Source organism: Rhinopithecus bieti, unplaced genomic scaffold (assembly GCF_001698545.2).
Source record: "Rhinopithecus bieti isolate Rb0 unplaced genomic scaffold, ASM169854v2 scaffold_3527, whole genome shotgun sequence".
Classification (NCBI taxonomy): Eukaryota; Metazoa; Chordata; class Mammalia; order Primates; family Cercopithecidae; genus Rhinopithecus; species Rhinopithecus bieti.
The window spans coordinates 2,627,236-2,651,857 of record NW_016804488.1 but is presented as its reverse complement, the minus strand read 5'-3'; the positions used below and the strand labels follow the sequence as shown (position 1 = coordinate 2,651,857).

Below are 24,622 nucleotides of genomic sequence, written 5' to 3'. Positions count from 1 at the left end.
CCCATGGGTCCCTCCAGAGCAGACAGCCTCTAGCTTGTGACACTGGCCTTCCAGTGCAGATACCCCAACCTTCCACAATGTGCACCCTGCAACCTCAGGGCACCACACCCTCAGCGTCTCTTCCCCACCCCTCCTCTGCCCAGACACCTCTTCCTGCCTGTCCTCACCCGGCCCTTTGCTGTCTCACTTTATCTTTTATCTTGTGGCTCTGCCCACGGAAGACACAATAAAAACAATCTACCAGCACTAGAAACATAGATTTACACTGAACACTTTTTAGGGCTTTATTTCCAAAGTGTGCATGTAAGGAAGTAAATCTGTTTCCATTTACAGTTTATAGACTAGAACCAATGGGTTTGCCCTGGAAACCCAGTCTGAGTAACCAGCCAAGTCTGGGCTGGCACAGAGGAAACCAGCACTCTTCCTGTGCACCTGTAAGTAGCAGGTAAGATGAACAGGGCTGAAACAGTTCTTTACTGTCAATTTCACCAGTCCACGAGGAACCTACATTTATAGAGGATGAAATGGGAATTGTTTTGACAACAGTAATTGTGAGTATTATATTTAAGCCAATCATAATTTTAAAAAAATACAATAGCGTCAAATAAAATCACAGTATTGTTTCTGAGTACCATTTGGATATGATGCATTTTACACAAAGTAAAACAAACAAACAAACAAACAAAAAAATGCTGAAAAACCATGTCACCCAGCCCAGAGTCTACACTGTGCTAATGGAAGCAAATAGATTAAATTTTGAGTAAATTTGGAAATTTTTCACTTATTAGAAAATAATTCTGGGTTGGTAAGTTATTTCTACTATTGGATAATTGCCTTCTCTGACCACAAAGGCAATTTGGACAATTATTAGGAGAGGGGTCTAATTTTTTTTTTTCCTAAAGCCAATGCTCCATTTTGTGCATGAAACACTCAGGGAAACAAATTAAACATGAAGTCATGTAGGTTTTAGATTTTTCTGTGTCCACTTTAAGACCATACAGTATTAGGAGATACCTCAGATCCTTCAGGAATAGAAAAGATGCAAATTTTATTAAAATGTTGCTAACGCAGGAGGAAGCAGGCACACAGCCCTCAGAGTCATCAGTGGTTGTCAAACTTGAACCTGGGTCAGGATGACTCCGTTAGTGGCTTATTCAAATGTCAGTTTTAAATGTGGAACCCTGGCTTAAGTGTTTAAGCCATCAGTTCGTATATTTATTCACTTCAGCTTTGAGCTCCCTGGCAGGCAGGGGGAAGTAGAAGCACTTTACCTTATGTAATTTCACTCCTGTATATATTATAAACAGCAGATTTTAGAAGAGATTGAGGTGGGTGACTTACATGATTCTCATACTCTAAAACCAGTTTTGTTTTTTTTTTTCAGGAGGGACAATCATTTTTCTGGTTCTAAATTATTAAAAGAATGTTTTGGATAGTTTCTTATGGAAGGACCTTTGAAGAGAAAGGGCATTGACTTTATTATAACTTCTCAAGCTTTCCAGTTTTCAAGAATACATGCCTACTGTAGTAACAGTATAAAAGGGTAATCACCTGTAATCTCAGAACTAGTAACTATTAACCTTTTCTCTACATTCTTCTATGTATACATATATTTAAAATCTAACTATTAAATACACACTGTTGTAATACCTGCTTTTACATTTGCCAGTATTGCATATATATTTTTTCATGATAATCAGTATGAAGCTGTATTATCTTTTTAATGCATATATTTCAGTATATTAATGTACAACAATTTATCACATTTTCTCCCTCTCTCTTTTTTTTTTTTTTCTTGAGATGGAGTTTTACTCTTGTTGCCACAGCGGGAGTGCCCAATCTCGGCTCACTGCAACCTCTGCCTCCTGGGTTCAAGTGATTCTCCTGCCTCAGCCTCCTGAGTAGCTGGGATTACAGGTGCCTGCCACCATGCCTGATTAACTTTTGTATTTTTTAGCACAGATGGGGTTTCACCATGTTGGCCAGGCTGGTCTCAAACTCCTGACCTCAGGTGATCTGCCTGCCTTGGCCTCCCAAAGTGCTGGGATTACAGGTGTGAGCCACTGCACCAGGCCTATCACATTTTCTTTTGATAGGCATATTGTATTGAACTATACATCTCAATAGGGAAGACACTAGGTTCAAGAGGCTGAAGAAGAGTCCCAGAGACAGCAGATGAGGCATGGGATTTTATTAGGCGCATACATACAGGGGAGAGAGTCCAATGGAGGCAGGCTGGATAATAGGACTGCCTTAATTACAGAAATGGTGGTGGTAGCCTGGACAACATATAACCACATAACCCAGTGGCAGCAGGCTGGGCAGGAAAATTGCAACTGCTTGCAAACAGCATGCAGTTTATATAGCATTTTCACTTCACATCCTCCTCCCAGTGAACTCCACCTGCCAACCTCCATGAACCCAAAACTCAGGGCCTCAATCTCTTGTTCGGTCACGTTCCACAGGATGTGACAGGGGCTCAGATGCTTATCATAGATAAGAAGCCAATCTCTGTTGGCCATTTCCAGATTCCCTAGCTCAGAACACACATCAGGTGCATCTGCCATAAGGGTCCTTCTAAGAGTATGCTTAAGTTATTGCTATCAATTGTATTTACCCTACAGCACAGTAAGTTGTTCTCATTTTCTCTCAGTTAAATAAAATGCCGCACCTTTAATTCTTTATGCAAATATATTTGCTTACTGCGTGATTATTTGCTTTGACAAAATCCAAAAAGTGAAATGACCAAGATGAAACGTATGCCACTTGTGAAAGCCCTTAAAATGTTTTGCCAGATATCCCCTAGAAAGGTGTTACCCATGTAAACTCCTACTGGTGGTATACAGACATCTATTTCTGCTCATCAGCACCAGTTTGTGGGTGAAAAGTAAAGCACTACGGTCATTTCTCTAATACTACTGAGTTGTAAAAATTGTATTGGCCATTCATATTTCTTATTTCTTGTTAATATCCTTTGACTTGTTTTTACTAGTATCATCATTTGTAAATCATAGGCTGTTTTTACAATGAGAATATGAATCCTTTGACCTATTTTCCTGGCAGTTTTATCTTAAAATTGTGGTTGTATTTTTTATGTTGAAAGTAGCTTTTCATCTCCTTCAGTGTCCTTTTTGGAAATTTTTTTCACACCCTCCACCTTATAAACCAATTCCCCTGAATTTCTGAGTAATCTGTAACTTATCTATTTAAGTCTGTATTCCAAGAACAATTCATTTAGTGGATCTTTTGTTTCAAATAGTTGTCCCAATACCATCTATTGAAAAAAAATCTATCCTGTACTCAGGGGTTCAAAATGCTTTCCTCTGTTTGATTCTAGTTTCCATTCTGCTCTGTGTTGAGTGCCATATTTTTCATATTATTGTACTTTTGTAATATTTTAATATGCTGCATTCTAACATCCTTATTTGCTAGAATAAGAGTATTAGCATGGATTTTCTTCTTTCATTTTCTTTCTTTCTTTCTTTTTTTTTTTTTTTGAGGCAGAGTCTCACTCTGTAACCCAGGCAAGAGTGCAATGGTGCCATCATGGCTCATTGCAGCCTCAACTTCCAGAGTTCAAGCGATCCTCCTATTTCATATTTTGACTGTTTTGTAGAGAAGAGGTCTCACTGTGTTGCCCAGTCTGATCTTGAATCTTCCCGCTTTGGCCTCCCAACATGCTGGGATTACAGGTGTGAGCCACTGCCTGGTAGCATGCATTTTCTCTCTCAGGTGAACTGTATAATTTATAACATCTTTCATCTAAATGCTATAAAAAATGCCACAGTTCTCTGTATTTGGGTCATCTCTGGGGATAATTGAAAGCTGAGAGGGTGACTTTATAGAGGAGATGGTGCCTGGAGGGTAGGGATTGAGGGGCAAGTTGTTAGTCCGAGGAAGCACAACTGTGATGGCTCCTGGTGAAAGAAATCATGCAAGACCAGAATTCAGAATCTGAAGACCAGATGCATATCCCTGAGACTATCTTCCACGGCTTTTGTGACTTTTAGTTGTAATGTTGACCACAGAAGCTCAAATACTACAACTTACACCCACAGGTCAGGGTCAGGAACACTGGTAATTCTATGTTCTTCCTTGTTGTGACTGACCTTGGATTCTAGGTCTGTGGTGAGCAGGATATGCATTTTATCTTCACAAGTGAGAAGTCTGAACAAGTTAGAGTGCAAATGAAGAGTCACCATCTCTTTTTCTGAATGAGGCCCAGAGATGCTACAGACAAAGTCAGTATCTTTCTAGAAGCAGCATTTGGGTGTTCAAGTGCTCTGACAGGTGTCTAGGTGTCTGCACTGTAGAGAATGGAAAAATTATCTTAGCCTGGAAAATGCTAAGATCCAGTATTACTGAAGCCCTGTCCAGGCCCCAAATGATGAAGAGGTGTCTCAGATTTTGAGCACCACCACCCCCTGACAAAGTGGGCTGCCAGGGATGTTTACTGCCAAATGTAATCTCAGGTACCTACGTTAATCTGCTTCCTGAAGGAGGATAACACTGCCCCATTTGTGTTTTGCTGAGAACGTTCCAGAGTTGAAGATTTTTATTTGGGTCTATTTTGTTTCCAATTTACTCTTTCTAAAAATAATTAAACTACAAGATTGGGTTCAGGGGGAGCCATTCCTTTTGCATGCAGGGACGTCCGCCCTCAGGATGGATGGCTGTTGTCCTTCCTCTTTCATCCTGGTAGAATACTCACCATCCAAGTCTGTGTTGTTGTCCGTTGAGGCAATACATGATTCCATCACAAAGGTACCTGACTTCTCCCTTTCTGTGGGAAAATCAAGAACAATCTACCCCCAAAAGCATTTACACATTTACTTGGAGTTCTGAGGTATAACTATCTTGATCTGAATCTCTTAGAAGAAGTCAGATAGAAACCCTAAGACACTTCAGAAAAGTCTAGAAACACAGGGAGGGTTTTTTTTCTGTTTCTTTGTTTTTATAATTCATTGAAGGTTATCCAATCTGCTGAAAAAATGGAAGGGTAGGAGAGGTATAATATTTAAACTTAGAAAACCTCGGTTCTAGTTATAACTCTACTAATTACTAGTTGCGTGACCTTAAATACTTCACTTTTCCTGGCCTTAGTCTATTTTATTAATAAAATGCAAGGTATTTGCAAAATGGCTGCTACAAGAATTTATTATGAGGTTGCAGGATCAAATGAGCTAAGGTTTACAAAAGTACTTTGTAAACTCCAACAGGCTTTGTGTATGTTTGTGTATGTGTATGTGTGTATGCAAATACTATGTAAATATACTTTAGGTGTATATTCCGAAGACCAGAGGGCTCCCCCTCAGCCCACATGCACCCCTGAGAGATTCTGCGAGCTGGTGCTCTCTTTGGTCAAGGCCGGGTCAGGCCACACTCTAACCCAAAGTGGTCCTGACTTAGACCTCAGGACCCTCATGGGGCCTGGGGAACGCTTCTCTCTGAAGGAAACACTGGAGCAGGCCAAGAGAGGGTAGATGTTGTCCCCTTGTGTGATGTCCCCTGCGAGAAAAGAACGCACTTTCTCAGCTCAGTGTTCCCACTGGCAGCATACGGATTTTTGACTTTGAGATTCTAAAATCTATGGTCTGCTCTCTGCTGTAGAATCCCTGCACTGGAGTGGTCCGATGTGAAACCTCTAGTTAGACCCAATAATCCAGCCCTAAAGAGGAATCTTCTGCAATACAGTCCCTGTTCCCCTGCTGCCGGCGGCTTCGGAGACTGAGCCGCGGCTGGCCGGCGCCCCGGGTCCAGCTGAGCGCTGCCTACCGGAGGAGAGAGGCGGGGCTGGGCAGGGATGCGCAGGCCAGCGGAGAATAGCACGGAACCCACCACACTGCGCAGCGGGGAGAAGCCGCCTTTATTTCCCACCGCCGCACAGCCCTTCCCCAGGCAGAAGCCTGGACAGCCCGCGCCGGGCAGCCACCTCTAGTAGGCTATGGTTTCTTTGTCCTTCTTGTTGAAGGGGTTGTAGGGTCTCACAGTTGTGACCAGTCGAGACAGCGGAGCCTGGTGACGGAAGAGGTCAACTGCCATTTCTTTCTGTAAGACGCTGAGGCAGCATGGGGAGAAAAAGAGGAAAATGAGACGTAAAAGACATATAAAAACATACAACCTCATCCAACAAATGATACCCATGTGCAGGAAGGGGAAGAGAGCGCGCACTGTAGGCAGGGAGTGAGGATGACTCCTGCTGGGGAGCTCTCAGCTTCAGGCATTGCACTTCTGCGTGGTGGGTGCTAGGAATGGGGGTGATCTGCAGAAAGCCACCCAGGGAACCCGACCGCATCGTGTCTGGGGAGGGCCCAGGGCACGCAGGCGAGAGCTCTCCGGGCTGGGCGGCCGTGGGAATTAAGAGGAGTGTCCTCCAAGGAGGAGTGAGGGATGGACAGACAAGGCACAGGGAAGCCAGGACAAGACATGGGGCGGGCAGACCTCGCTCAGAGGGTAAGAGGGAACATACTTGCGTCACCCAGAGGCCTGGAGAAGACATGGGTGACATGGGAGCGGGCGGGAACCCGGGCCTCACCCAGTGGCCAAGAGGAAACATGGGTGGAGTGGGCCAGGGCCTCACCCAGAGGCCCCAAGAGAAGACATGGGTGGGTCACCCAGAGACCTGGAGAAGACACGGATTGGGGGACCGGGGCCACACCCAGAGGCTGGGAGAAGACATGGGTGGCAGGGACTCAGGCCTCACCCAGAGGCCAGGAGAAGACATGGCTGGGTCACCCAGAGGCCAGGAAAAGACATGGGTGGGAGGGGCCTGGGCCTCCCGCAGAGGCTACTGTTGGAGGGTGAGCAAGGCCTGGTGTACAGGGTTTTACTGGCTCTGCCAGAGCATTTAAGCTGCCTGTTCCCACAAGAGGCTCATGACTGGGCTTCATTTTACTTTGCTTGTATACCCAGTAGGAACAAATTTGCCCTATCAAGTTTGGTGTGATAACTAAAATAATTTTGTTTAAAAAAGCTTTGAAAATGTGGAATGCTTTGCAAGTGATGTTTTATCCCCTTGGGTTACTGGCATTCCCAAACTCCCTATTCTGCCTGGAGGTGGCTGTTCCAGTATCACAGGAGTTGGGCCAGCTATTATGAGCAACCCCACAAGCCCATGGCCTGAAGTAATTTTGCTGTGAATTTGCTGCTATTTGAATCACACACAAAATGCAGTGCTTGTATTAGCAGTGAGTTACAATGCTGGCATGGGAAATTAAAAAATTAAAAATAATTAAAATTAACCCTCTATATAGCGACTCCATCTAAAACGGCTTTGTTTTATGCTATGATCACCTTGAACTAATATTTTATTTTGCTTTATATATATAAATACACACACATACACACACATATATATATAGTATGTTGTGAGAAATGGCTGCAGAGGTGGGAAGGCAAGTTTCTGTGAAGGTTACATTCCGGTGGGGAGGTGTGGGCAAGAAACACTGGACAGTCCTGGAAAAGGGAGCTAGTAAAAGCATTTGTGCCTGTGTTCCCCCTTGCTCACGACTTTGGAGATTGGTCACATTACTTCTTCTCCACCTCCAATACACCCCATCTCCTCACTTCAAATCTCTTTCAACTGTCCCTTCCTCTCAGTTTACATTCCATCCCAATATTCGTCCTGAGGCACTGTGGGGGCCCTGTGTACTTTGCTCCAAATATGGTGTGGGAGTATATGGCCATGGACCCCTTTGTATCAACATTTGAGGCCCAAACAACTTAAAACCTCCAAACCACCAGTACAATTTTCTCAATTACAGGGATCCAGCCAAATACACTGTTCCTTGCCTCTGCATCAAGAAGATTCAATGGCCTCTCTCTTGTCCCCCTTCCAATGTACAGCCTGGCAGGCAGGAGCATGTCACTTGACTGCTGGTGTCAGAATCCAGAGCCAGGAGGTTCAGGTTCAGGAGAGAGTGGGCAGGAAGGAAGTGAAGGCAGGAGGCCTGGGAGATTAGCTGTTTGCTTTTTCAAGAAGTTTAGAGGTGAAAGGAACGAGAGGGGAGAACAGGGTGGCAGCTCACAGGGAAGTTTGCTGGGGTTCTTCATAAACAACTGGCTAGCTGGGAGAGGCCAGCACAGCAGGGCAGAAGGAAGGAAGCAGGACTGATGGGACCACAGGACTCAGAGCTCAGAAATAATGATCAATATTTTAGAAAAGTAAGAGCATGTCTTCCTGGGGGAAAAGGGAGACAGCAGTAATGGAAATAGAGCCTGGGATGTGGAGAGGAGGAGGGGACACTAGCAGGGAAAATGAAAGGGTCACGTTGGGTGCCCCAGCAAGCAGGAGGCAAGGCCAGCTGAGAGGGGTGTGGGGAAGGGACTAGAAACTCATGTGGCACAGAGAGGTTTGAAGACAGCCACCATAGGAATGGCATTAGCTCTTAATAAGCAAGGAACCCATTGCAGAGGAGCAGTGAGAGTACAGTAGTGGCTAATATTCAGGAGTTCCCAGGGGATGCCCATGTGAAGATGACTTCTTAGAAATAGCAGGACAAAATGCATCAGATGAAGCAGAAACAGTCAGGAGGAAGTTAGCTCACTACATTCTCATGACACTCATCAGAGCGAGATCAAGGCTCATACTTTCACTGGAAAGTTTTAGAAAAATAAATTATAGTGTTAAATAAAATCAGAGTGATACTTTTTGATGTGAAGAGCCTGGAAGGCCCAATTTTCTGACCACAAGGGCCAGGTCTTCCTGCTAGAGGGCACTGTCCTTATGAAAGCACGGTGAGTTTTTACATGTTTTAATTCCCTCCTGCTCCTCTGCACTGTGCTTTTTCATGCCAGAAAAAAGCCACTGCTTGCCAGGAGCTGCTGTTAGGGCAGAAGGCAGAGGTGCAGGCCTTGACACCTGGGCCCAGCACGAGCCATCACTTAGTTGTGGGTGACACTTTGGTTAGTGTCACTTTCTCTAGCGTGTTATCTGCACCCTGAGAATGAGAATCCCAGAGACACTGCCTCAGAGGGCGCTGGGTCCCTATTCGGGCCATGGATGACAGCTGTATGTGCAGTATGTGTGTATATTGAGGGCCATGGATGACAGCCGTATGTGCACTATGTGTGTATTGAGGGGGATTGCGAGGACCCCCAAGAGTCAGCTATGGGCCTGAATCTGAATGTGAAAGTCTGACTGAAAGATACAAGTTATATTCTCTAGGAGTAACAGTAAGGGACAGTTTTTCATTTAGAAATAGAGATTAATCTGAAAGATAATAGGAACCTTTTATCACATATTGGATGGCTTGATTATGCATTGTGTAGATACATTAGAGCAGTAAGAGATCAGGGTGGGGTCCGAGATTTGGGGGTGAGAAGATGGATTGTTAAGAAAAAAAGAAAAGGGATTAGCGATGTTTATATCTGCACTGACAAAGAATCTCTGGATCGGATCCCTCCTAAATCATGAACCAGCCACAAGGTTTCATCCTAGCTCTCTTTGGACGGTGAATCTAAATGATCAATATAAGGATGTATTTAATTTTGACATTGTTTTATGTCCCTCACATGAAGTAAATATATATTACTTGTCTAAATGTCTACCAGCTTTGCCTTCAGAAATGGATTTGTAACATTTCAAAATATGTCTTGACATTGGCCTTGGCAATGATTTCTTGTGTATCACACCCAAAGCTTGGGCTGCAAAAACAAAAATAAGTAAATATGACTATGTCAGACTAACACACTTCTGTGCAGCAAGGGAAACAATCAGCAAGATGAAAAGGCTGCCTAAAAACTGGGAGAAAATATTTGGGAACCGTATATTTGATAAGGGGTTAATATCCAAAATTTATAAAGAACTCACACAACTCAATACATATAACCCAATTTAAAACAATTTAAAACCCAATTTAAAAAATGGGCAAAGGACCTGAACAGACATGTCTCCAAAGATAACAAAAATGGTGAGCCGGTATATGAAAGAGTGCTTAACATTGCTCATCAGGGAAATACAAACCACAGTGAGATATCACCTCACACTAATTAGAATGGCTGCCATCAAAAAGACAAGAGATAATAAGTGTTGATGGGAGTGTAGAGAAATGATAGACTGTTGATGGGAATGTAGGTTGGTGCAGCCATTATGGAAACAGTATGGGATTTCCTAAAGAAATTAAGCATAAAAATAACATATTCCATCTCTGGAGATATACTCAAAAGAAGTGAATTACCACCTCATAAAGATATCTGCACTCCTGTGTTCATTGCATCATATTCACAATAGCCAAGATATGGACACAACCTAGGTGTCTGCTGACAGATGAATGGATAAAGAAAATGGAATATTACTCAGCCTTAAAAAGGAGGAGATCCTACCATTTGCACTACACGAATGGACCTGGAAGTCATTTTGCTAATAGACACAGAAAGAAACATGTTGCACAATCTCACTTATATGTGAAATCTAAAAAAGAAATAAAAGGTGAAATATACAGAGAGAGTGAATAGAACAGTGGTTATGAGGGATTCGGTGGGGGGTAAGGCAAAAGGAGATGTAGGTCAAAGGATGCCACGCAGGAGGAACAAGCATGAGACATAAGATCCATCATGAAGACTATAGAGAGTCATAGTGTATCGTATTCACCATTTTTGCTAACTGAGTAGATTATAGCTGCTCTGACCACAAGGGGAAGGGGAAAATGGGTAACTATGAAGATGACATATATGTTCACTATAGTAACCATTTTACTATATACCCATATCTCATCGTAATATCATGTTGTTAGGATGATATACATGACAGAATTTATCTTTTTAAATACAGGCAAATATTGAGATTGGGAAAAGATGTGTCTTGAGAAAAAACCAAATGCAAGTTATTAGCCTAGAAAGCCATGGACCTCCTTTTAAAATATTTCTCATCAGATGGCCTGGAGAGATGCTAGACAATTACCAATCCAGAAAGTGAGAGGCGTTGATAAAGCCTCCTGTTGGCAGGCACCTTAGAAAAGGCCACGCACACAGGGCTTGTGGGATGCATAGAACTGTCTATACACGGTGGCCTACAATGGGCTAATCGGGGCCTGAGAGCTGCCCCCTACGGTGCCTTTACTGTGCCATGAGAAATGCTTGCTGCCCTCAATTACCTGGGACCAAGCCCCACTCCTTCAAGTCACTGCATGAGCCACTCCTCTGTGAAGTCTTCTTTAGTGCCCCCTCCCAGAGCCGCAGGCAGCTTGTGTGTGCCTCAGTTTCCTTATCTGTAAAATGGGGATAGTAACATTCCCTTCCTCACAGGATTCCTGGGACGGTGACTTGAGTTAGTACCCACAAAGCACTCAGCTAACAGAAGTGATTATTAGTGTTAAGACATTTTTCATCATCCTCTGCTGCAATTATTTATTTCTCATTGCGAGATGGTGAGCTCCTTGCAAGCAGTTCTTGTGATTTATTGGAGCACAGTAAACATGCATTGACTCAGTAAAAGGTCATATGAATCCACCAGCAAATGGATGAGTGAAGGAGAGGATGAGCAGCTGGGTGGACCAGGAGCCACAGCCCAGGAGGCCCATGCATGGCAGCTGTTCCCATTCATAGCCATTGCCTTTCTGAAAGTTTAAGCAGCTGATCAGAGCAGGAGCTCGGGCTTGGTACCCATGGCCTGACAGTCACCTCCTCAGAAAGCTCTCCCTGATCACCAAGCTCAATAAGCCCCTTCTGAGAAACTCTCTCCTACATCAGTCTTTCTTCTTCATTTCACTAGCTAAGATTATTATTTCATTTCTTCAGTTACTTGTGTGCTTCTTTACTGTCTATCTTTCATACCAGAAAATAAGCTCCTGAAAGCCGGGACCTTGTCTGTTCATCCCTGTATCTTCAGTGTCTTGAACACTGCCTGGCCCAGAATTGATGCTCAATAAATATTTGATAAGGCTAGGCACGGTGGCTCATGCCTGTAATCCCAGCACTTTGGGAGGCTGAGGTGGGAGCATCACTTGAGGTCAGGAGTTCGAAACCAGCCTGGCCAACATGGGAAAACCCTGTCTCTACCAAAAATACAACAATTAGCTGGGCGTGGTAGTGCACGCCTATAATTCCAGCTACTCGGGAGGCTGAGACGTGAGAATCTCTTGAATCCAGGAGTCAGAGGTTGCAGTGAACTGAGATAGCACCACTGCACTACAGCCTGAGCTACAGAGCACTCTGTCTCAAATAAATAAATAAATAAATAAATAAATAAATAAATAAAATATGTGATAAACAAATGAATCCTCTACCAAAAGAATGTGATCTAGGAGAATAAGCTGTCCTTTTGGGGGAGAACTGCCATCCCTCTAGTCTGCCTTCCGACTGTGCTAGCATATTCATCTGCACTGGGCCAGCCACTAGACATCATTCATACTGTGTTTGCATTTTCAAAACCGTTTGCAATGCCAGGAATTCCATCAGGTGCTTTCAAATTTGAGTTATAATAAATGAGTAACGATGTGCTCCTTCTCACTAGTAGCTTCAAATAAAGGAATCTTCAGTAACCTTGCATCTAACATCTCCTGTTTTCTGGGATTTTTTTTTTTTTCTTTTTAGATGGAGTCTCATTCTGTTGCCCAGGCTGAAGCGCAGTGGCACTCTTGGCTCACAGCAACAGCCGCCTCCTGAGTTCAAGTGATTCTCCTGCCTCAGCCTCCAAAATAACTGGAATTACAGGTGCCCACCACCACACCTGGCTAATTTTTGTATTTTTAGTAGAGACAAGGTTTCACAATGTTAGTCAGGCTGGTCTCAAACTCCTGAATTCAAGTGATCTGCTCACCTGAGCCTCCCAGAGTGCTAGGATTACAGGTGTGGTGAGCCACCATGCCTGGCCACATCTCCTGCTTTCAATCTGCAAAATGCAGGTTTAAAAATATATGTGACTTTCAACAGAATTTTGTCTTTTATAAAAAATAAGGTGACTGTTCACAAGAAGTAACTGTCTGATGTATGTTCCATGTGTCTTCTGATGGTCATGCAGAAAGGTACTGTGTGTGCATAGCTGTGAGTCTAAGCAAAGATGCCATTCCTCTAAAGTGCCTGAAATACCTTCATATGCCCTTTGGGCCACATTCATCATAACATTAATCTACACCTGCTTTGCAGTGTAATTTTGGGTAAGACTCAAAAAGGAAACACATACAAGTCTTAATAAAGTTCCCCTCAGTAGGAAAATGGAAAATTATCTTTTTTCTGTTTCGGACTTGATGCCACATTTTTAAAAACAATGTAAATTTGCTTTTACTATTTAATTGTTCTTTAATGGAATAAACATAATTAGGATTTCCCCTCCTAATGTATATGAGCAAATTGAGTAAGAGGATTCATACTTACCGGTGCAGTTCTGAATCTGGTGATGGGGTTGTTGATGGAATATTAGAATTTGCTGGGTGGGTGGCTGTGAAATGAACCTTGCCGGTATATCCTGGAATATTTGCAGCACTAAAGTGAAGAGTTAAGAGAGGAGGAAGAGAGGAAATTAAAATGATGATTTGTGAAATTGTCATGGTAACTAGCACCCAAATATGAAAAATATAAAGAAAGATGCAGTCTAATTTTTTTTTTTCCTGTATAAGGTGTGGAACTTGGGCTGTCCAAAAAGGAAACAGTGCAGGCCTGGGGCATGCTCATGCAAAGGTACTTAGATAACAGCCCTACGCTGGGGTCAATAAAATTTACTTCAAGTTCATGTTTTTCTAATATTTTAAATTTCCATGTCTTTTATAAACATGACTCACTGCTGACTCTGTTTCATAATGAAGGAAGATATCAGGTCTTCACAGAGCAGCAGACCTATATCCCATATATATTTCTGTAATGCAAACTCTAATATTAATGAATATGCACACTTACATTTACAGCATTGTTACTTTTATCAAATATCTTTCTTATCACCATTAATGTACTGTACTACAAATTTCAGATGATTTCCTAAAATTACCCATTGGAAACAAATGTACCCCAGCATTAATTCTACAACAGTCTGTTTAGTCGAACTCCACTGACTCTTCTACTTCCCTCTTCTTTTCTCCACCAGGGACAGTGGGAGATAAAAGGAAAACACAAGCGTGAAGAAGCCGTCTTCAGTGTGTGTAAAAGCTCTCTCTCTCCAGAAAGGGCAAACGAGTATTCAAGAGAAAGGTTTAAGTAGGTAGTTCAGAGGAAGGAATGTGAAGAATAACGAATATTCTTGCCATGATAGCATGCAAGGTGGTTTACACAGATTATTTCCTAGGAGGTGGGTAAGGCTTATGGGACAGGCCCAGCATGAAGCTCCGTCCTGTGTGCTGCAAGGAGTTGAGGAAAATAAGATTTAAATTGTATTTCAAAGTCCAAGAACACACCATTTGCAGATCATGAGGCTCTGTGTAACAACCTACCATCTTTGCAGAGTCGTATCAAGGCCTTGGCCTCAGCTCACTGTGCTGGCTTCAGGAAGGAATGAGAAAGGCCACCATCATGAATTTGCCCCCAGTGAGGAGAGGGCCAGTGGGCAGCTTGCAAATTTCACTCATCTCAGTGGCTTTCACTTGCCATCCTTGGGCCTTTCTCTGAGAGCAGGACATCCCTGTGTCATGGTTCCCTATTCAAATTGGCGCCCAGACAAAATGCAACACAGTAGCAACAAGCAAACCTCTGTGGGTGGTGGAGGAATGGTTCTTCAATGGCTGTCTTGGTTATATCCATGACCTTCCCACACGACCAGTAAGCCAAAGAAAGCCTTCTCCAGGAACCACTTATCTTAGGAGTAATTTTCAAAATTTGGAACGTATAGGAGTTGCTCCTGAAAGTATCAGGTGACAAGGCAGGCAGAAGAGAGGTTAGGGAAAGGGGTGTGGGCTTAAGGGTTGGGAGGAAGATTCAGACCCCGGTTCCCCATATCATCTCTGGGATCTGGACTAGACATAATCTTTTGGAGCCTGCTAGCCACAGCCTGACCCCAGGTAGTGATACCAACCAGAAGGACTTGGGTGAGGGAGAAGTTGAAACAATGAGAAGGATTCACATTGCAATTTCTTTGATTATGCACATTGATTATGTGCAAGTATCAAAATGTTAGGGGGAAAATACATATCAGGCAGGGAATTGCACTAATAAATCTCCTAATTCTCTTCCAGTTATGTAATTTATGACTCTGTCGGTGATGACTTACTGGCTTGCAGATGATATCATCAAGGACACCCAGAGACTAACAAAGTGAAGGGAAATTACACCTATGGCAACAGCAGAATAAACAGTACAAAATAACAGATTTTGTGAGACTAGGAAAATAAGGCAGCTAAAGACTGGGGGAAGCTCACTGCATCGAGAAGCAGGCTTCTGTGGCAAGTCTGACTCTGCCCCTTAACCAACTGTGAGGTTTTACTCCAGTGAAGAAAGCTCTCTGGGCTTCAGCTCAGTCAACTGCAGCATGAAGACAACAACACTAACCTCTTAGGGGCACTCTGGGGATTAGAGGAATTAAATGAATGTGAAAGCGGCTAGCAAATTGTTAGCACTTAATAGATGCTAAACTAATTTCAATTGAAATACAGTAATTTAAAGAAATAAAACATTTACAAAATAAGGGCCATGCACATGGAGATTGCAAAGTTTATCCAGTACAGACAGCTGAAAAGATGCTGAGACAGAGGTTTCCAATGGTGCTGCACACTGATATCTCAGGGGCATCTTTAAAGGCACCAATGCCTGGCTCCCACTCCCACAATTTTTTTTTTTTTTTGAGACGGAATCTTGCTCTGTTGCCCAGGCTGGAGTACAGCAGCACAATCTCGGCTCACTGCAACTTCCGCTTCCCGGATTCAAGTGCTTCTCCTGCCTCAGCCCCCTGAGTAGCTGCTGTTACAGGCATGTGCCACCACACCCAGCTAATTTTTGTATTTTTAGTAGATATGGGGTTTCACCATGTTGGTCAGGCTGGTCTCGAACTCCTAACCTTGTGATCCGCCCACCTCAGCCTCCCAAAGTGCTGGGATTACAGGTATGAGCCACCGTGCCTGGCCCAGCCCCACATTTTAATGTAACTAGTAAGTGGTGTGGCCTGAGCACTGGGACTTTTGACAGCTCTCCAGATGATTCTCCTGTGCTGCTAAGTTCAGGAGCCTCTGTTTTAGAGTCACACTGTCAAGCTTGCTGGAGGGACCTAGGTGAGTGAACTGAAGCTGCCGAATTCTAGGCAGTGCCCTGCAGGATTTCTTGGAATTTTGTTGGAAAAGTGCAGATGTAAGTTAGAGAGGTAACCCAGAATGAGGCAAAGTTATTCATGCGTGTGTCTCTCTGTCAACCATTCATTAAAGCTTCCATGCATGTTACAAAGGAAATCCCCTCCATCTGTGTGAAAGGTTTTTTCCACTGCCTTTGAAAACACCTGCAGAATTAAAATGCCTCTAAAGTCATATCCTCCCATCAGAGCAGTTAAGAAATCAGAGGGATGGACGCAGGCCATCTGTCAATCACATGAAGGGATTGAAAAAAACATTGCACAGCCTCTGTGCCTCTGTGGCATGCAGATTATTGATGCTAAATGGTATCATATGTTACATTGTCTTAATGCTATTAGATTACATCATATTTAATAATAACATATCATGAAAGGTAGACTGATTAGCTGCTCAGGCTTGAGAATGAATTCACTTGCATAATAAACTGCCAAATATTTGAAAACGAAAGTCCTCACCCACACTACTTCTAAATCTATTCCATTTAACCCTGGCACATACGGCCATACAAGGGGAATTTTGCCATCTTAAGTGCAATACGGTGACCTTATATTAAGAGGAGAATACTCTCTGGGGCACACTTTAGACTGCTGCTGATAGGAGATGTTATTTTTCAGCTGGAGGGAACAAAGCTATTAAAGATACTGAAACATACAAGCTGGGAAATGGATTTCCAGATTAGACCCATGTTCAAAGAATTCCACTCCCCATTTGAGGAAAGCAGAAAGAAGCAGAGACCCACTTAAAATAAGAAATCTTCATTTTGCCTTTGCTCCACAGCTTCTAGTTCTTTAAACACCTTATTTTGTACTCCCTAGTTCCAAATAAACCAGGATTTTGTTCACTAATTGATACATTTGAATATATTATTGCCCAAGTCTACAACGAATTGGTTCTCAACAAAGCGTGATAAAATAGAAATTAAGTAATTTAAGAAAATCAAGAAGTTTAGTAACTCAGAAGAAGGGAGTACAGATGGTATGTAAGTTAAATATGAGACAGGAAAAATGTGGAGGAAACCATGTTATATGTAGACTCTAGTATTGTATATGTGCATAAAATTTAGGCATGTATACAAATTCTCACTCTGCACTGTAAACATGACTAATAGTCATTGAGTATGTTCTATGTTCCAGGCACCCTTTTAAATGCTTGATGTAAGTTGACTACACAGTAATCTTGTGCCATAGGTCCTATGATCATGCCCATTTTATAGATGGAGAAACTGAGACAGAGAAAGTCTAAGTAACATGGCCAGCAACAACCAAGCTGGCAAGTGGTAGAACTGGACCTCAGTGTGATTGAACTGAATGGGAAGGGCCATTGGCATTACTCCCAGCCCAGCCAGGAAAGCCTTGTTAGCTCATGGTGGGCTGCATTTATACAGGGTGGGGTGTAAGTGCAGGTTCAAATCAATGTGGCAGTCTTTTATTTAGATCCATTCTATATCAGGTACAGTTCTAGGCAGACATCAAGCTGATTTAGCTCCCAACAGCTTTCGCACTAATACTTTTAATTTAAAAAAATGCACATTTAAATGTTTAAAGATCCCAAGTGGACAAAGACCATGGATACAACATAAGGGAGGGGAGTGAGAGACAGACACATTTAATTTCCAGGTCTGCCCTAACCAGCTGTGTGAACTTAGACCTCAACTGAAGTTTTCTCAGGCATCTCACCTATAACTGGCCATCAGTCAGGGTAGATGCACTCCCTTGGAGGGTGCTGGGGACAATGTGATACAAGTAAAGGCCTGGCACAGTGTCCAGCGTGCAGCAGGTGCAGACCCATGTGAGAGGAGCAGCAGGAGATGGATGGGAGTTAGGGTGGACAAGGGGAGCAGAAAGTGGGAGAGGGAGGAAGAGTAGTAAAGTCCAGGCTTGGACGTTAGGGAGGGTTGGCCCAGAGGGCTGAGAGAAAGGAAGGACTATGGAGAACTGTAAAGGGGATGCAGCTGGAGAGGAAAAGACAGGAGTCCATTGTGAGTTCGGGTTTGTCTGATTTTATTGTTCAATGACAAATGCAAGTAAAACTGGAATCATTTTGCAATGACTTTTGGTCACTGGATTGCATTTTTCTGAATATCATAAGATGTCATGGCCACAAGATATTTTTTAGGAATTATAGGTTTATTGATTATTCTCTTCATCTAGTGGGTATAGTCTTTCCTCCTGTTTTCTTGGGATCTTCAATTCTTCCATTTAGAAGGGAATGTAGAAACAGTATAACTCAAAGCTTTTATATTAAAGCTGAGGCTGGAGCTCTAAGAACCCATTATTTGCCAAAGGCAGAAGCCACGTTTAATGTGAGTTAAGGCAAGAGCTTGCCCTGGGGATTAAGAGGTCAGTTCTCTGGACTTTTTACCACTCATGAAATGAGTGACCTTGCCTCTTTATGTCATTTCCTCTGGCCTCAGCCTCCTCCTCTGCAAAATGGGGATAGAACTTGCACCTTCACCTCTGGCCTCATCACATTATTTGAAAAACAAATGAGGGAGTGTGTGAAAGTAGTCTGAAAAGGCAGAAGTGTTGGGCTGATCTAAGGAACTACTATTCATAGAGTTATTCTTTAACCTGGGTTGTGGTAAGATTTTTTTGTTAAGCTGCAACACAGTCCAGCGGCTGACAGGGAAGCCCCCTTTTCGATGGGAGACATTTGTCAGGGGCTGCCTGGGGGTCCATGTTGGACAATTCCTCTTTATTTGCAAATGCTTCCTCAGATATCATTGAGGTCAAAAAGCACAGTAAATACGAAACCTTGTAACGTCCTCAGATAAAAGATTATAACTTAGTGGAGGATGGTACCTCAGAGGCAGCTGCCTAGTTTGGAAAAACAAGCAAATGGTGACTGCAAGTGCTGGGTTTGGGGTCAGAAGGCATGGGCTGTGCTGCTCTGTTAGCTGGGCGTGCACCTCACCTGTGCTGAGCCCGTTTATTCTTTGGAAATACAAGGGCGAGATGCACATAGGTTAGATCCCAGAGCTCTCTTCCATATATGTCAGATACACACACACACACACACACACACACACACACACACACACACACACACATATATATATATCTACAATAGAGTCCATTACCAAAGAAAAAGCACCCCAACACCTTTTTCCATATCCTTGGGAAAGGACACAGATCTGCCATTACAGATCATTCAGTTATCATGTTTCTTGTACTGATGACTCATGACTGCAAAGCACTGAAGGTATATGGCACTGTAAAATGGTTACTGAAACGGACTGAGCTTCTCTTCAAACTTGTTCACTGAGCCCTTGCAAAGAATATGGATCTTATATTGAAGAGGATCAAAACATCAGATTTGAAAAACAGGATTCTTTTTTCTCTTTTTTTGAGACAAGGTCTCTGTCACCCAGGCTGGAGTGCAGTGGTGCGATCTTAGCTCACTGCAACCTTCGACTCCCAGGCTCAAGTGATTCTCTTGCCTCAGCCTCCCTAGCAGCTGGGATTACAGATGCTCAGCACCAAGCCTGGCAATTTTTTGTGTTTTTTAGTAGAGATGGAGTTTCACCATGTTGGCCAGGCTGATCTCCAACTTCTGACCTCAGGTGATCCACCCGCCTTGGCTTCCCAAAGTGCTGGGATTACAGGTGTGAGCCACTGTGCCCGGCCTGATTAAACAGGATTCTTATCTCAGTCTTACCTTAATTTTCTGCTTGACACGGATTATAAGTGGGGATGAATTTGTATCAGTTAAAAAAATTCCTGAACACTACCCAGATCCAGTCAACAGTACATGTTTGTTGAAGAAACAAAGAAAATTGTTTAGCTATACTGAACTTCAATAATTTTTGCAAACCCAATGACTATTTTGGATTCTTTCTATTTCCTAAACTAGTCTCGAGTTATAAGTTAGGAATTGCAGTAGAAACCACATTAATATTTCGAGTTCCTGAACTCTAAATGTCATTTAATAACTGGGCATGCCTACCAAATTTGAAAATAATTTTAACAAGAAAACTCAGGCAACAATTTCATTTTTAGTGGTTTGTTCTAAAAGAATGCATGGATAAGTGTACAAACATATATGTAGAGGCTGCTTTTGCTATGTTCTTTACAACAAGGGCTTGGGCTACATAAACTTGTTATAGACTTGGTGGGATACATCTAGCCATTAACAAGATTTTAATATGGAAAAATATCTAGTGCATATTTCAATCTTACATACACACATACACTCCACCTATGCATGCACATGCAATACACTTGTACATATATGTTGCACACATTCATAAATGCATGAGGGGAAGAGTGTAAAAAGAAATCAAACTTTTAATATTGGGATTGAAAATAAAAGATATTTTACTTTCTACTTTCAAAATATCGGAATTATTTTCATAATGAACATTTTTGGAAAAAAGTTATTTGTGGAGCTTCAGTGTTAACATTAAAGGTAAGCATAAATACTGAGCATAATCACTGGCTCATCAAACCTCTCTAAATTCACATAACACTTCAAGAAAATGATAGTCATAAGTTTAAGAACGTTTTAAGAATGTTTACGTATTCTGACCCCGGAATCCTTTTGGAGGAGTGTCACTTAAGTAAATAACTTCAAATCAAGAAAGAGTCATATAAAGAATATTTGGGAGCATGATTTACCATATCAAAAATGGAAACAATTTACATATGTAACCTAAGTGAATGAGGCAGTTACAGTACATCTACACAAATAGAAGCTATGATAAGCTCATAAAAACATGTACCCATAATTATGTGGTAATGTTATGGTGGTAAAAATGTTCTGTGTAATGTGATCATAGCTATATAAATATACAAAAACGAGATTAAAAGTGTGTATGACAGATGGAAATATGCCAACATGTTAATAATAGTTATGTTTTGTGTAAGAGTATGGTTATATTGTTATTGTTATTAATATTTCTATACTTTGTCTTTAATGATCAGATTCAGTTCTACAAAAAAAATTAAAACTACTATTTTTAAGCTATTAGCACAATCACTACCAATGTAAAAAACACAGAGCATGTCCGATGACTTAGTAACCATAAAATAAAATTAACTGATGAAGGAAATTTGTTAAAACTTTTGCCCTGTAGGAAAATTGGTGATTCCAATGCTGAAACCACTTGAACTAGAGAGTAAATGGCCTTGACCCTTGCCTGAAATATGGCTTTTGGGCCGGGTGTGGTGGCTGACACCTTAATCCCAGCACTTTGGGAGACCAAGGCAGGTGGATCACTTGAGGTCAGGAGTTCGAGACCAGCCTGACCAACATGGCGAAACCCCCATCTCTACTAAAATTACAAAAAAATTAACCAGGCATGGTGCTGTGAACCTGTAATCCCTGCTACTCAGGAGGCTGATGCAGGAGAATCACTTGAACCCGGGAGGCAAAGGTTGCAGTGAGCCGAGATCACACTACTGCACTTCAGTCTGGGTGACAGAGTGAGACTCTGTCTCTAAAAAAAAAAAAAAGGCTTTCACTGAAAAGGCATGGGTATAGCAGGGCTTCCCAGCCATGATTAAGTGCCACCAATCATTAAAAAAAACCCTAAAAATATCATAAAGCCATTTCTCTTCAAGAAACTTTAAGATGAAAAAATTCAAGAGGAGACATACTTGCATTTGAATAGGATGGGTCTCTATTCCTTACTTGGCACAAAGTAAGCTCATCTACTCGTATGCAAATGACATCATATTGTTTATATTCTCCTGTACTTTGCTTTTTACCTCAAGCAGTATTGTGGAAACTACATAATAATTTGTTTAGAGATTCATATGTATGTATCAAAACTAGAAAGAAAACTAAGCAAAAGAAAGGCATAAAGTCTAACGAGTTTAACTTCTGAGCTGGGGAAGCAGAAGCATGGGCAATGAAATTGGGGCCACACACATGGTTGAAAACCTTTGAGTACGATTCTGTATGTTACTAGGTGGGGGATAGACAGGCGTTTACTTATGTTATTTGATATGTCATATGTGACACTATATCTTTCTGTGTCTGTCAATATTTTATAAATAAAAATGAAAAACATTTCTTTGTGTTAACAGGTTAAGATTCCGTAAAAAATTGAAAGCAAATCAAAAGAAGAAACTTTGCAACCTTGGAGGCCCTCTAGTGCCCAAATCAGATCAGTACAATTAATGTCTTCAATTCTTTTCTATGATTCGCTCAAAATATCATTTGCTTAAAAACAGAAATTAACAGCAAGATGAGGTAGGAATGCTATACGCCCAATTTCTTGAAGTTAAGTGGTTCATTTTTACATCAAATCTTTAAAATGCTGCCATACTGCTCTTCACTCTCTTTGAAGAAATGACCCCAAAGAATGTTTTGATTCTTTAGCAAGAATGTTTCATAAAACATTTCAAAATTTAGATATACGTATCAAAGAAGAAACAATCCTAAATTGTTGTGCCCGAAGAATATTTCAAATTGGCTTTCTTCCTATATCCTTCCTTTAGATTTTTAGAATTATTATGTGTAATAACAATGATTTCCTTGCAGAATGTATGGAAGAATCCAGCCCACTGACTCCTTCCTCAGGACGAAGCACGGCACGACAGCCTTCAAGTTCCTATGTGTAAAAGTGATTCCTCTCTGCCGGGCGCGTTGGTTCACGCCTGTAATCCCAGCACTTTGGGAGGCCAAGGTGGGCGGATCACGAGTTCAGGACATCGAGACCATCCTGGCTAACACGGTGAAACCCCGTCTCTACTAAAAATACAGAAAGTTAGCTGGGCGTGGCGGTGGGCGCCTGTAGTCCGAGCTACTCGGGAGGCTGAGGCAGGAGAATGACGTGAACCCGGGAGGCGGAGCTTGCAGTGAGCCGAGATTGCGCCACTGCACTCCAGCCTGGGCGACAGAGCGAGACTCCGTCTCAAAAAAAAAAAGTGATTCCTCTCTGTTAGTGATCAGCCGTTTCTCAGATACTTTACAAACATTACTGATCCCTCCACGATCACCTCGCTTGGTGGCATTTTTTTTTCTCACAAGTTTCGGATGAAGAAACTGAAGTCACAGAGATGAAGTGACTTGCTCAAGGGCCCCAAGTGAGTCAATCTCCAAAATCTCCTTTGTGACAAACCACATTTCTTTTAGGAAGCAGGTATCTTTCTTCTTCAGCTATGTTCAATAAAAAGCCACGTTTAAATTCCTTCATTTACAGTAAAGTCCATCATCATGTTTCATCCTCAGTAATAAAACAAGGGAAATAATCATGAATGGAACTCACCGACTTGTGTTTGTATAAAGAGGCTTAGAGCACCGCTGCTTGGCTAGCGATGTGATGTCTCCCAAGGGGTTGTCAACATCATCAGCATTTGTAGATTGCACATGACCACTGTTAGAATGGAAAGGAAAGAAGGCATACGTTTCTTTATAAGAAACATAGAAGAAACCATTGAACAGTATTCTAACTTCCAAAGGAAATTTATTTGCCAAAATAGATCAAAGGCTCCAAATGCAAAATGTAAAGCATAATGATAGAGCAATTTTCCTTAAAAAATATAAAGATGATTTTCTCTTCTTCAGAATGAGCGGTGCCATGCTCCTTGATGTTAAATTTGAGCCAGAGTGAGAGTAAGGGCTGTTTTGCGTTTCTGAACAAAGAAGCGGGCTGTTCCTGTAGCCCCAGCACAACTCCTTCTTTGGAGACTGGCTAGAGGTTGGGCAAGGAAGAGGCAGGCGTATGCTGGAGATAATAAGGCTACCGGTGGATGAAAACCCTCACGAGTGCAGAGGGGCTTGGGCAACAAGCCACGTGCCCTTGAGCCTGAGAGAAAATTGAGAGGCCGAGTTAATGTCAATCAGAGAGAGTTTCAAGGACTTCTGGGGCCACTGGTAGAAATACTAGTCAACTGCAGAGCAGAAGAGGCCAAGTAATGGGAGGGGGTGGGCCAGGACTAAAGGTCCAGATCCCTCCTCCATATTCTTGGATCTACTTTGTTTCAAGGTTTTCTTCCATCTAAAACCAAGAGAAGACCCCAATTGGCAGATAATGTACTTTTTTGCCATCTATGGAAAGCTGGTATTAAATGTAGAAAATAAGAGGTGATATTTCCTGCACTTCACTGTTAACGAGCACCTCATCCCTTCTGCAATTATAACAGTTTTCGTGATTCATAACACCCAATAGTGGTAGCATCCAAGGTATTTTATTTCAAAAGGAAACCGATTTGGAAAACCAAAAAAATACCACTCTTTCTTTATCTTTCTTTCTTTCTTTCTCTCTCTCTCTCTTTCTTTCTTTTCTTTCTTTCATCAAACCAAACCTCAGATGGGACTTCTGACATTAAACAGGCACTGTGTGCCATGTAAACATTAGAAATGTGTTACAATACATAAGTTGTCTTAAAAAGTGAATACAACATGAGTAAGCTAAAAGCAACTACAACCAAAATATAAATCTGATTTTTTTTTTTTTTTTTTTTTTTTTTTTTTTT

The 24,622-nt window shown here is 42.1% G+C and overlaps 1 protein-coding gene across 3 annotated transcripts in view; it reads right to left on the bottom strand.

Annotated features, from left to right (window-relative positions):
• Positions 1-5,308: 5,308 nt before the first annotated feature.
• SPMIP7 (sperm microtubule inner protein 7) overlaps positions 5,309-24,622 on the bottom strand; it is a 69,841-nt gene continuing 50,527 nt past the window's right edge. For 2 of the 3 annotated variants that reach the window (XM_017868565.1, XM_017868564.1), the window contains 3 exons: positions 23,413-23,520; positions 13,312-13,419; positions 5,311-6,058 (listed from right to left, as the gene is read on the bottom strand). In XM_017868565.1, coding sequence (XP_017724054.1) covers positions 5,935-6,058; positions 13,312-13,419; positions 23,413-23,520 — 340 coding nt within the window. In that variant the 3' untranslated portion in view covers positions 5,311-5,934. Of the gene's footprint in view, positions 6,059-13,311; positions 13,420-23,412; positions 23,521-24,622 lie in introns of all 3 variants that reach the window. The other variant, XM_017868563.1, reaches the window with a different exon arrangement.